Here is a 14,170-nt window from a genome sequence, read left to right on the forward strand (position 1 = left end):
GAAGCAAGTCCAAAATTAACTGGGCCAATGGTATGCTAAATTCTCATGATTTAGTTATTCATTTGTGAATAAGTTGCCTATATTTTAAAGTGTGTCCTTCTGATCTAGAGGCATACAAGCACTCCAAGGCACACACAGAATGCCCATCTGTATAGGCTGCCACATTAATTTCAATTAATGCAGATCCATTGACAGGATGCCATTTCCTAACATGAGCTGTAAGTCTATGCTGCTAATGCCTGTGATTTTACTAGAGAAACAGAAAAATGACTGCATTGGATCCACCGGAGAGTTTCTTTCCCCCCCCCCTTCTTTTTTTCTTTTTTAAAATTTTATTATTATATAAAGGAGGGGTACAAAAGGGAAAAAAGGGGTGGGGAGAAAAAATAAGTCTGGCGGACTACATTTTCCTGCAGTTCTACACCAATTTGTGATCAAGTATTCACTCTTAATATAAAATGAAAAGGATATTTAGGTGTATGATAAAATTTAAAGATGATCATTGTATGAGCTGTTAAACATATTAAATATCTCTATTATAGCTCAACCATCAGGATAATTTCTTTACATTTCTCTGCTGTTTTATCTCAACGATCAGGATTATTTTCTAGGTATAAAATTAGGTTAAACATCCTTAGCGGCTTTGTTAATGTCTGCTTTGTTATTTTATTTTTGTTAGGACTAGAGTTTCCACAGATGAAACAATTTCTATTCACAGAGCATGATGCTCTTGCCCTTACCCTCACAGCCCAAAATACCCTCTCAAATATTGCTATCCTGGAAAATTCATGTTATGAACCAAACCTTTTTCCTTTGTGTTGTCCACCCCTGCAAGCAGGGTCATAGATGAAGCAACTTTGTGCTGATGTGGTTATCTGAGATGTGCTGTTGGAAATTATAAGCTCTTTCACACATGTATCATTGTGCATGATGGGGAGTCTTGTTCTTAACCCATAAACATCTGCATGTAAAGGGAACATGTGGAATGACCTAGTTGGCATGTCATATAAATACTGGGTACCCTATTGAAATTAGCAAAAATGTACCTGGACATGTCTCTGTTTGAGCAATGTCTCATAACGGTTGGATGGTGGGTAAGGGATAATCACTCCGTAATTCTTACATTCAGCCCGGAACCGTTTATCCAGTAAGACACTGCAATTGGAAAATACTGTCAATACATTCACCTGAATGCCTCCTGATGGCCAAGATTCACATCTCTGTAACAGGAGACAACTGTAATATGTTTCCCTTCCTGCTATCTATTCTCTGTATTCTAGTTTACTGTGAACTCAGTTACAAGAGTGTGGTGAATAGAGACAACTGTAATATGTTTCCCTTCCTGCTATCTATTCTCTGTATTCTAGTTTACTGTGAACTCAGTTACAAGAGTGTGGTGAATAGAAGACTCATGCACAGCAAACAGCTGGAAATCAAAATGAGTTATAGAAATTAATCAAAAGTAGGTATTGCCTAATTGATTATGCAGATTTAGTACACAGAAAATTGCATGGGCTACTCTGAATAGGATATATGGCCTTTTCCTGATAAAGCTTGATTCCTCTGGCACAAGGTAAAAAGATTTCTGGCTCTGAAGATTGAGTTTAGGCTTCATAATTTAGCCAAGTGATGATATGCAGTACTTTAAAAAAATAGTTGCCATTCAATAGTTGGCATTAGTTCTACCCAATGGGTAGGATCCAGAATATATTTTCCACTAACAGAAGGGGAGGGGTAATTTACACCATTTCTTCCTGCTGCAGCTCTCTGATTTCTTGTTCATGCTGTTGTTGGTGTTTCCTGTCTGCCAGGAACAGCATTTCAGGGAAATCATAGGGTTGCAGCAGGAGGGGGAAGACAGAAGTGGTTCACATGAATTTAGTCTAGATCCAACCCAATGCATGCTAACCCAAACTTCAAAAAATACTTTTCAACCCTTTTATAGATTTCCCGCCAAACATGGAGGATTACCTGGGAAACCTTTTCAGGTCAGTCTGAGACTAACATCTGAGACTCTCCCTCACTCTAGCTACCAACTGCCATTGCTGAGGTCACCAGAGCGAGAGGAGGTGGCTCAGTGAATATTTCATTATAATATGTTTTTTTTTTTAAATTCCTGTGAGTCACTTTGAAAGCCAATTTGGCTGGAAACAGAATAGATCAATATAAATCTGCAATGTTATTACTCTGGGGAATGTTCTCCCACTCCTGCGGATCATTGCTATCATTTCTGAATGTGTGCTGTCCTCCTGTCATTTTTTTTAAAGTTCTTCCTACTTGCTGTGGTCTGATCACTTGCACAAGACATACCGTATTTTTCGCTCCATAAGACACACTTTTTTCCTCCTCAAAAGTGAGGGGAAATGTCTGTGCATCTTATGGAGTGAATGTGTGTCCCGAGACAGACCCTAGCCTGGTCCATCCGGGGCAGGAGCCGAGCAGCCCGGACGGCCCGCAGAAGCCGGGGAAGACCAACCAGTTGGGCGCGCCGGAACGACGCGAGCAGGCGTTCCCCGCCCCGACGGCCAGCTGGGAGGCGGGCGGGGCCGCACAGAGCTGGCTGGGCACGCCGGAACGACGGGAGCAGGCGTTCACCGGCCTGACGGCCAGCTGGGAGGCGGGCGGGGCTGCACAGAGCTGGCTGGGCGCGCCAGAACAACGGGAGCAGGCGTTCCCCACCCCGACGGCCAGCTGGGAGGCAGGCGGGGCCGCACAGAGCTGACTGGGAGCACCGTAATGACGGAAGCAGGCGTTCCCCACCCCGACGGCCAGCTGGGAGGCAGGCGGGGCCGCATATAGCTGGCTGGACGCGCCGGAACGACGCGAGCAGGAGTTCCCTGCCCCGACGGCCAGCTGGGAGGCGGGGCGGGGAACGCCTGGTCCCGTTGTTCCCGCACAGAGCCGGAACAACAGAGCGGAGGCCGAGGAGGAGAGCGGTCAGGAGTCCTCTAGCTGACATCAGTCAGAGTGAGAGACCCTGGCTTCCACGGAGGAGGAGAGCGACTCAGATTTTTTCTTGTTTTCCTCCTCTAAAAACTAGGTGACTCTTATGGTCAGGTGCATGTTATGGAGTGAAAAATACAGTAAGATCTTCAGGCCAGATAACGGACTTCTCTTAGACAATAGAACTTAAACAACAGAAACCAATTAAAGCCTCATACCTGCCAGCCATTGCTTTATAGTAAGCAAAGATCTGATCTGCCAGTTTGTACACAAATTGATCAAAACACAAGTTCACCTGATAGAAGAAACATGAAAGAAACAGACTTTAGAACAAATATGCGAGTGAACACTTGCTTGTGGAAGTCCCAAACCGTTGATAAAAACAAAACACTACAAAACAAAATAAAAAAGAAACTTACTTCAGCTTCAATTTCATCATAGAGAAACTGCTTTTTAAACTTGGTCAAAGCATAGTATGCACTGTCATTGTAGAGGTCCAACGGGTACAGCACATACCTGCAATCAAGGTAACAGGTAACTTCACTTCAAGCATCACTGACAGCTCAACATTTCCAGCAGTCTAGAGGCCAGTTTAGAGTGTAAGCTTGTGTGTATGTGTGTGGCAGGGGTCAGTTAGGTCAGTGCCTCACTACTGGGTGGGGGTTTAACTGTTTACTCCCATACCATTTCCCTTATGACAGGGAAAACGTCTGAACTGCCATTAAATGCCAGTCTTAAGGCTCGCTTTTGATAGCCCAACTGGACCTTCTGCCTCAAACGAAAATAATCTCTACCGTTATGGGTCAAGTACTTCAGACTGGTCATATTTCCTCTGATATGCCAGACTTCTGTCTGCGAATAAAACTAAATCTCTGCCAATTCCTATTTTCATGTTACTTATGCTCATTCATTTCATGAATACACTCTTTGTGATCTTTTTCTTACTCCATCATGGAAGGCTCTTTGGTTTCCAGGATGTGATCTGTTAGAATCCAAGGCATAGACATCTCAATGGGAAACTGAATTCGACGGCCCATGGTCAATTCCAGAAAAAATTCTCGGAACCAAAGCTGAGATAAGTCACAGCACTGTTGAAGAGCTTCTGAAAACAGAAAATACATCCCCAGCATCAGGAGGGAGAAAGACTCACCGCTCATTCAGAATAATCTACTGTATTACCCCATCATGGCTACTTACCACTAATATTGAGAAGATGAGTGAAAAAAAAGGATTGCTTGTGGAACTCTTCAATGGCCAGAACTATTGGTCCATCCAAACTGCTCCTGAGAGTCTTCTTTGACCCGCTCTTGTCTGCAATGAGGGACTCCAGCATGGTTCTTACCATGTAAAGCTGAAAGAAGATGCCCATTTTTCTCATTGTTTCAAAATGAAGCACCTTTTAAAGGTCATGTCTATGTGTGTCTCAGTGAAGTCATCCGTAATTCGTCTTTATACACTTACAAGTGGGGGATCTGCAAGTACTTGCAGGCCATCTCATTTACCCCCGTATCCCTCCCCACACTATTTTCTCTTTCCCCCCTCCCGGTGGCCCCCATATCCTCCCCCCTTTCCCTGTTTCCTGCTCTCATTGCCACCCACCAGCAAAGACATTTTTTATCTTCCCACAATCTTCAGCTATGTTTATTTCTTATTTACTGCATTTATATCTCACCTTACTGTCCCCAAATTTAGAATACTTTTCTCCAAGACCAGATTAAATGCACTGCCATTGGGGGAATTAGCAGGCAGGTTTTCAGGGATCCCCTTTTCAGAACGATTTTGTGATTGTAAATCAGGGAATTTGGACAGTGTTTGGCATTTTTTTATTGATTGTAACAAGTATGGTCTCGCCAGAATATTCTCTGTCTCAGCAGAGATAGTAGTACACACCTGTGTGCTGGATGGCCCCACTGCTCGTCGTGGGACCTTGATGTCAAAACCACCTTTGGGGTCCTTCTCTCCTCTCAGACAGGGGTCATTTGGAGGCTCACGGCCTCCTTCCCAATCACAAATGGTCTTTCTAATTGCCTGAAGGACACTGGGAACATGAAGGAAAACATCTTAAATCACTTGGACTGAGGAGATTTGATTCAAATCCCTATGAAGTTCCCTGGCCAATTTATTTATTTATGGTATTTTTGTAGTGTTTTAGCCAGGGAAGGCTTTCAAAGTGGTTTACAATAAGAAAAAAAAAGTTTACAGATCACAAAACTACAATAACTAATAAATCTAAGGTACAGAAATATCATAAGACTTAGAGCGCATTCCTGAGGGAGGGCAAAGCTCCTTAGGAGCCGGTGCGACCCCGCACCAGCATGTGCCCATTTAACCCAGGATGAAGGACACTTATGCCATCTGGGGTGGCACATACACTGGTGCCTGGGTGCCCCAGTGTGGCGCAGACCTCCGCCGGGACCTAAATCCCGGAAGCGGCAGGCTGTGCCAGCATCGGGGGGCGTTCCTGGGGCATTGCAAGGGGCAGAGCTGATGTTAGGCAGCTTCCTACTCCTTTCGCCCCAGGAATGCCCCCTTGAGCAGCGGTGGGGCTGCGCCACCTTTTTCAGTGGCGCAGCCTCGCTGTTCACTATGGGGCGTTTCCCCCTTTCTTCCTTTTTAAAAAGGCTTTTTCCCCCTCTGCGGCAGCTGGGAAGCCTCTGAGGAGGCGGCATGGCTGTGCCACTCCCAGCCGCTGGGGTCCACCCCCCCTCCCAGGAATGGGCTGCCCTATTGCAACAAAGAGTTTAACTGGGTATCACTCCCAAAAACTTGCCAGAACAACAGTAACGTCGCCTGCCTCTTCCTGAAGCAAAAGAGTGAGAAGGTAACACCATCCTCTGGGGCAATCAGGAAGACCCCTAGTAGATGCCAATTTTGCATCCACATGCGATGAAATTCAGAGCAAGGCCTCACTAATATACTTCAGTATGCAAGAGGTTTTATATGGGAAAATTTATTCCTAAAGGTACTATGGTTCCAGACTGTGTATCAGGGGGACTAGAGCAACTGTCCTATGGGGATCGGTTAAGACACTTAGGGCTGTTTAGCTTGGAAAGGCGGCTAAGGGGAGACATGATAGAGGTCTATAAAATTATGCATGGTACAGGGAGAGTGGACAGGGAGAAGTTTTTCTCCCTCTCCCATAATACTAGAACTCGAGGTCATCTGTTGAAGCTGGAGGGTGACAGATTCAAAACAGATAAAAGGAAGTATTTTTTCACACAACGCATAGTTAAATTGTGGAACTCCCTGCCCCAGGATGTGGTGATGACTGCCAACTTGGAAGGCTTTAAGAGGGGAATGGACATATTCATGGAGGAAAGGTGTATTCATGGCTATTAGTTAAAATGGATACTAGTCATGCTGCATACCTATTCTCTCTAGCATCAGAGGAGCATGCCTATTTTATGAGGTGCTGTGGAACACAGGCAGGATGGTGCTGCTGCTGCAGTCGTCTTGTTTGTGGGCTTTCTAGAGGAACCTGGTTGGCCACTGTGTGAACAGACTGCTGGACTTGATGGGCCTTGGTCTGATCCAGCAGGGCCTTTCTTATGTTCTTATCACTTTAAAGATCAAAACTGGCATCTTAAAATTTTGTCCCAAACATAGAGGCAGCCACTGTTTGTACAATATGCTGTCTCCTGCTCACTCCCACCAACAGACAGACAGCAGCAGAATAAGCTGCAGTTTCCAGACAATCCAGTGGTGTAAGGGAAACACAAAAAAAAGTTTCACTTACCTATAACTGTTGTTCATCTGGTGGATCTTCTATGCAGGCACACATTGGGACTGCGCAGGCGCAGGCCAGCCACGGATAAGATTTGTCAGCTTCTAGCAAAATCTAAAAAGAGAGTGCTCCCCCTCCCCTCGGGGCATGCAGCCTTCCCGCCCAGCGGTCACATGGCCCAAGGGGAAGGGAGCACTCTTCCCTCCAGTTCTCCAACCTGCCGCCATGGAACCACTTGTCTAGCGGAGAGGTCCCACAGTGGGGAAGGAGGGAGGGATGTGTGCCTGCATAGAAGATCCACCAGATGAACAACAGTTACAGGTAAGTGAAACTCTGTTTTTCATCTGCGTGGCTTCTATGCAGTCCCACATTGGGAGAGTAGCGAGCTCGCTTACCAGGACGGTGGGTGTGGGACAGTCACCAAAATAAGGATTGCAGTACTGCATGTCCCACGGCTGCGTCTCTGGCAGAGTCCACATCCACGGCGTAGTGCTTCATAAACGTGGAGGGCGTGGACCATGTGGCAGATTTACAGATGTCACAAAGATCTATCCTGGACGAAAAAGCGATGGACGCCGCATACGCTCTGGTGGAATGAGCCTTAATCATAGGAGGGCACTCCTGATGAGCAAGTTCATAGGCTAACTTAATGGTTGATGTGATCCACCTAGAGAGGGTTTGAGGAGAAGCACGACGTCCTTTACGGTGTCCCCCGAAGCAAACAAAGAGGTTATCATCCTTACGGAAGTTTTGAGACCTCTGAATTTAGAAAAGGAGGGCCCTTTGAACATCTAGGGAGTGTAATGCCCTGTCAGCATCGGAGGATGGATGAGGGAAAAACACAGGAAAGACAATGTCCTGGGTGAGGTGAAAGGATGACACAACCTTGGGTAGAAAGGAGAGTTTTGGCTTTAACACTACCCTATCTGAGTGGAACTTAGTATACGGTGGGGAGTGTGAGAGCGCTGAGAGGTTGCTAACTCTTCTTGCCGATGTAATTGCGACCAAAAAGGCCGCCTTAAAGGATAGCAGAGCTAGCTCACAGGTGGCTAACGGCTCAAACGGAGATCTCATGAGCTGTGATAAGACTAGAGAGTGACTCCACTGGGGAACGGGCGGGGCGACAGGAGGGTATAAATTAGTGAGACCCCTCAAAAACGTTTTGGATAGAGGGTGAGAAAAAACTGAGAATGAGTCAATAGCCGGGTGAAAAGCCGAAATTGCGGCTAAATAAACTTTAATAGAGGAATTAGATAATCCATCATCTTTGAGGGAAAGCAAATAATCAAACACAGTAGAAAGTGGGCATGTAACTGGTGAAACATCTTTAACCTTTGCCCAATCAGAGAAACGCCTCCACTTAGTGTCGTAGGACCGACGTGTGGAAGACTTCAGAGAATGCAGGAGGACCTTAGCTACTCTATCAGACCACTGCCCTGGGGCAGTATCCTCCAGGTAGGGCTGTCAAAAAAAAAAATTCGGTACAGTTCGGATTCGGCCGAATTTGGCCCTTGTGGGTTCGGTACGTGCCGAAGTCCGAACTCCCCCACTTCAGATCCGTTCAATTCGGCGGGAATTCAAAGTTCGGGAAAAAAATTCGGCCGAATAAAGCCATTAAAAACACAACCGCGCCTTTCCGCGGCTCTGGGGGGGCATTTTTGGGCTTAGAGGTCCCAAACTTTCAGCAGAGCTTCAAAGGACGTATATTGAAAGACTCCCCGAGTTTTGTAAAGATTGGGTCAGGGGGGGCTGAGATATGGGCCCTGAAAGGGGTCCCCCCCACCCTTAATGTGTATCTCTCAGCAGAGCTTGCCGCCCACGCACAAAGCTCCCAGCCCCGACAAACAGCTGATGAGAGCAAGGACAGGGCAGGTGCTAAGAACTTTGCAAAGCAACACAACTGAAAAGCAACACCTTTGCAAACATGCAAAGGGCGGGGCAGGTGTGAAGAATTTTGCAAAACAATACAACTGCAAAGCAACACAAGCACGCAATGCAACACCTTTGCAACAGTGCAAAGCAACATCTGACACCTGGGAGTTTGCAAACCATGGAAAGGGACAGAGGCAGCTAGCTATGCATAATGAGCAGGAGGGGGTGGAATTTCTCCTTTTGCATTGGACTTGGGACCAGGCAGATGCATTCTTTAAGTCACCATTTGAAAACCAGTTTTGAGCAAGCATCAAAATAACCTAACTGATCTTATGAATGAGGAAAAACCTGAAGAATAAAAATGAAGCCCCCTCTCAAACCAGGGAGAGAGAGACTGGAGGGGGAAAACACACCCCAGGCAGAACCGGCAAAAGCCCCCTTTGGCTCCCCCCCCACCCACAGAAACTGCTCCCTCCTCACACACACAGACTCTGTTTCCCCCCCCACACACACACACAGAAAAGAAAAATTATAGATTAAAGCCCCCAAAGGGGTCTTACTGTGGCTGTCTTCTGTTCCAGCAGGAGGGGCTGGGAGGCTGGGTAATCCAATATGATTCCATTTGTATCCAATATAAGATCCATATGTATGCATCTCTCGAGGGTGATCCATTCATCCCAATAGGGAAAAGGGGAAAGCCCATATCTCGGGGGGCCCTGACCCAATGTTTACAAAACTTGGGTGGTCTCTTAAAAAGCCTTGACTGAAGCTCCGCTGAAAGTCTGGGGTCGGCACACCCAAAAATGCGCCCCCTGCAGCCACGGAAAGAGAAAAGGGGGGGAGCCGATATTTCAGCCCCCACTGAACCCATCTTTACAAAACTTGGATGGTCTCTTAAGAGGGATTCTCTGAAGCTATGATAAAAGTTTGGGGGCTTCACCCCCCAAAAAGCACCCCCTGCAGCCACAAAAATGGAAAAGGGGGGAGAGGAAAAAGGGGTGGAGCCCATATCTCGGGGGGCCCTGACCCAATGTTTACAAAACTTGGGGGGTATCTTAAGAAGCCTTGTCTGATGCTCCGCTGAAAGTTTGGGGTCGGCACACCCAAAAATGCACCCTCTGCAGCCATGGAAAGAAAAAGGGGGGAGCCCATATCTCGGGACCCCCTGACCCAATGTTTACAAAACTTGGGTGGTCTCTTAAGAAAACCTGTCTGAATATCCCCTGAAAGTTTGGGGTCGGTACCCCAAAAAATGCGCCCCCTGCAGCCACGGAAAGGAGCGAATGTGCACAAGCACCCCCTCACACACACATGAGGATTTCCCTCTCTCTCTCTCTTTCCCCGGCCGGCCGCACATCAGCTGATTCCTCCAGTACTCAATCCTGACTGATTGGCCAGAAGAAGACCCAGCTTGGCCACCGATTGGCCGGGGGAGGAGAATGCTGCTTACTGAAGGTTATGCTGCTTACTGATGGCCCCGAATTGGCCGAATTTATTCGCGAACTCCCGAACTCGCTGAATTCGGCCCCCCCCGGTTGCCCGCCAGTTTTGAGTTCGGTTCCTCCCGAACTAAAAACCGCCGAATCAAGGGAAATTCGGCTGATTTTCAGTTCGGGCTGAACCGAATTGACAGCCCTACCTCCAGGCAGCGAGTTGGAGGTTGGGGGGGGGAGTGGAGGGGGTTCTTCAGAAGGAGGATGCATTCCCCTTGCGCAAGTGGCATGAGCACTGCAAACCATGACCTCCTGGGCCAAAACGGAGTGACAATAATGGCATCTGTCCTGTTGTGGTTCCATTTGGCTAAGACCTTGTGAAGTAGAGGGAAGAGGGGAAAGAGGTAGAAGAGAGCCCCGTTCCAAACTGCTTGAAAGGCATCTCCCAGTGAGCCCAGGCTGGCTCCTGCCCTTGAATAAAACTTGGGACACACTGAGTTGAGATGTGTAGCAAAGAGGTCTATCTGCGGATAGCCCCACTGTTGGAACAGCTGGTGGAGACAGTCATTGTCTAACGTGAGCTCGTGTGTTTGGTTGGGGAAGCGACTCAGAGCATTTGCAAGCGTGTTGTTTGTGACTGCGATGTGTATTGCTACTAGAGTGACGTGATGAGCTATGGCCCATTCCCAAATATCGCTGGTCTCCTTGGAGAGCGAAACGGCCTGCTTGTTCAGGTAGTATTGGGCTGTAGAACTGTTGATAGCAATCTGAATGTGATGTCCTTCCAGGTGCCCTGCAAATGAAGACAGAGCAAGACGGATGGCACGAAGCTCTAGTAGATTTATGTGCAACCGGGAATCTAAGGGGGACCATGTACCCTGTGCCCTGAGGTCGCCACAATGAGCCCCCCATCCTGAAAGGGAAGCGTCTGTGAAAAGGTGCATTTCGGGGGAAGGGCAATGAAAGGGGACGCCTGAGAGAATATTAATGTCACGCGCCCACCATTGCAAGGAGGAGATGACATATCTGGGAATGGAGAGGCGTTTATGCTGAGGGTCCACATTGAGCATGAACGCCCGGAGGAACCAGTTTTGGAGCGGGCACATGCGAAGGAGTGCAAACTCTACCACAGCCATGGTGGAGGCCATGGGGCCTAGCAACTTTTGTATACGATAGGCCGTTTGAAACCTGTTCTTTGTGAATCTAGACACTAACGCTTGAATGGCACGGCCTCTCTGTGTAGGGAAAAAGGCTCTGGCTTGCTTGGTATCCAAGAGTGCTCCAATGAAGGTCCGCACCTGTGCAGGGACGAGTTTGGATTTGGAAAAAACAACCAAGAGACCCAGATTATTAAGGACTGAAAGGATTAAATCCACTTGTACAGCTAACCCTGACTGTGATGTGCCCACTACCAACCAATCATCGATGTAGGGGAAGATTACACAACCCTTCAAGGCCAGGTGAGCCACCACAACCACGAGGCATTTCGTAAAGGTCCTAGGGGCTGTAGATAACCCGAAAGGCAACACATTGTATTGGTAACATTTTCCATTATATTTGAACCTTAGGTACTGACGACACTCCATGTGGATTGCGATGTGGAAATAAGCATAGCAGAGATCTAACACTACAAACCACATATGTCTGTCTAAGAGGGGGAGTACTTCCGGGAGTGACAGCATACGAAACTTCCTGGTCTTAATAAAAACATTGAGCTCCTGGAGATCGAGTATAGGGCGCTTTCCCCCCTTTTTTATCCACAAGAAAAAAGCGGGAATAAAACCCGCAATTCTGGTCAGAAGGTGAAACCTCTGAAATAGCCCCTTTGGAGAGGAGACTATCAACCTCCCTTAAGAGTAGGTCAGGGGCCAGTGTAGGAGAGCGACCCATGGGCCTATAAGGACATAATGTATCAAACTCTATGAAATAACCAACATTTATTATCTTCAGAACCCAAACATCACTGGTAATTGCAAACCAAGCATGGTAAAAGGCAGACAGGCGGTCGAGAAAACAAACAGATACTTCTAGTCATGCCTGCTTAGGCTTACTGAAACGGCCCGGGGACCCCCTGGGGCCTTTACGGACTCTACTTTTGCTCTGGAACTTCCGTTCATGCTGGGCGTGTGGAAAGGAAGAATGGAATGGGGGTTGTTGGAATGACCCCTGGAATCGGTATGGGTGGGAGGGCTGATTGGCTTGTCGACCAAAATAACGACGTTTAAAGTCGGGAGCCTGAGGTGTAATCCCTAGAGACTTCACGTTTGTCTTATTTTTCTTTAAACGGTCTAGGAACGTGTCTGTCTGGTCGCTGAACAAAGATGTTCCTTCAAAAGGAAGGTCCTCGATACGTGACCTAGTGTCATAGGGAAGGGCAGACTGGCGGAGCCAAGTGTGCCTGAGAATGACTATGGCGGAAGCAATGGCCTTACTAGACGAATCAGCTACATGGCGTGCCGCCGTGAACTGCTGTCTTGCTAGAGACATGCCCTTATTCTGTACGGCCACCGCCGAAGGGCGTTGGTCGTCAGAAAGAACAGAAATTTGTGGAGAGACACGATCCCATAGGGAATACTGATATCTAGCCATGACAGCAAGGAAGTTGGAGATGCGAAGGCCTACCGCACTGGATGTATATATTTTTCTGGCGAGAGCATCGAGCTTATGGCCTTCTCTATCTTGTGGAGAGAAGTGTGCTTCCGATCTATATTTAACGGGCAGTGCCTCTACAATTACAGAATTGGGAGGGGAATGTTGATATAAGAACTCTCCACCTTCCCTACGAATCTTATACAGGTTCTCCACCCTTTTGGAGGAGGAGGGAACTTAGGCAGGTTTAGCCCAGTTGGTATGCACCACTTCGAGAATGCTCTTTATCATGGGAAGGGCTACAGTCCCCGCATCAGGGCAATGGAGGATATCCATAATATCATCAATGGGACCAGAATCCTCCGGTTTGAAATCAATTTTGAGAGCCTTCGCCATGCGGATCAATTGTTCCGCGCACAAGCGAACATCCCCCGTAGGAGAAATGGGCTTAGAGTCCCCAACAGTGTCCTCAGGTGAGGGAACTGAAGCGCGGGATTCCTCATCTGAGCCGGGAGAGAAGGAGGCATCATCCCCCGAGTGAACATCCCCCTTGAAATAGAAGGAGACCTGGATAAGGGAGGTTCGCGATGCGATGCTTGCCTTGGACGTACTGGAACCTGGGAAGTGTCATCAGGATGGCGAGACGTTGTGCGTCGATGCCGACAGGAATCTTTGGAAGGCGAGCGTGTACGGGAACGACGGTGTCGACAATGGTCGACCGGGGATCCCGAGTACACCGACGGTGTAGGATATTGGCGTCGAGAGGTACAGTATTTTTCGCTCCATAAGACGAACTTTTTTCCTCCTCAAAAGTGAGGGGAAATGTCTATGCGTCTTATGGAGTGAATGTGTGTGTTAACTGGAGCCGAATCGCCGAGAGGAAAGTGTTGGGGTTCCTGTTGTCCGGTAGATGACTGTTTGGATGGAGATCGTGTATGGCGGGTAGGTCAACTGCGCTGGGAAGCAGATCGGCGTCAACAAGATGTAGAATGGCTCCGGCGGGTGGATCGTCTCCGACGGGTGGAACGGCTCTGGCGGGTGGATCGGCTCCGACGGGTGGATCGGCTCCTACGGGAGGCAGATCGACTCCGATGGGTAGATCGACTCCGGCGGGAAGACGATTGCCATCTACGGGAGGCAGATCGACTCCGACGAGCGGATCGACTGTGACGGGAGTTTGGTTGGCGCTGATGGGAGGAAGATCGGCTCCGACGAGGAGGACGACGTCATCGAGAAGTGGATCGACGCCGACAGGAACGAGACGACGCAGGGCTTCGAGAGCGACGTCGTGAAGCCGACCAACGCCGAGACCATTGGCCAGGCTCAAGATGAGACGAACCCTGCGGTGACACCACTTGACTCTTGTTGACCGACCGTCGAGAGTCCTGTTGGGTGCCTGCAGGAGGTGATGGCTGGACGGCATCCTGAATTGCTGCAGGTTCTGCCGCAGGCCTCTTCTCGGTATCGAGCGTTGGGGATTTGGTAGACACCGAAGGCACGTCCTTGTAAAGGTGAAGGAGGTGTTGCTTAAACTCGGCGTTCTCTTCCTGGGCCCTGCTCGGATTCGGAACCGAGGGGGTAGCCAGGGAATGAGGAGGCGAGTCCTCAA

The 14,170-nt window shown here is 48.3% G+C and overlaps 1 protein-coding gene across 3 annotated transcripts in view; it reads right to left on the reverse strand.

Annotated features, from left to right (window-relative positions):
- CYFIP2 (cytoplasmic FMR1 interacting protein 2) overlaps positions 1-14,170 on the reverse strand; it is a 71,834-nt gene that overhangs the window by 27,030 nt on the left and 30,634 nt on the right. For all 3 annotated transcript variants that reach the window (XM_056857508.1, XM_056857516.1, XM_056857500.1), the window contains exons 14-19: positions 4,834-4,981; positions 4,141-4,294; positions 3,889-4,045; positions 3,363-3,459; positions 3,162-3,238; positions 1,047-1,155 (exon numbers count right to left, since the gene is read on the reverse strand). In XM_056857508.1, the coding sequence (XP_056713486.1) occupies positions 1,047-1,155; positions 3,162-3,238; positions 3,363-3,459; positions 3,889-4,045; positions 4,141-4,294; positions 4,834-4,981 (742 nt within the window). The remainder of the gene's footprint in view (positions 1-1,046; positions 1,156-3,161; positions 3,239-3,362; positions 3,460-3,888; positions 4,046-4,140; positions 4,295-4,833; positions 4,982-14,170) is intronic.

This window comes from Euleptes europaea, chromosome 1 (assembly GCF_029931775.1).
Source record: "Euleptes europaea isolate rEulEur1 chromosome 1, rEulEur1.hap1, whole genome shotgun sequence".
In the NCBI taxonomy this organism is placed as follows: Eukaryota; Metazoa; Chordata; class Lepidosauria; order Squamata; family Sphaerodactylidae; genus Euleptes; species Euleptes europaea.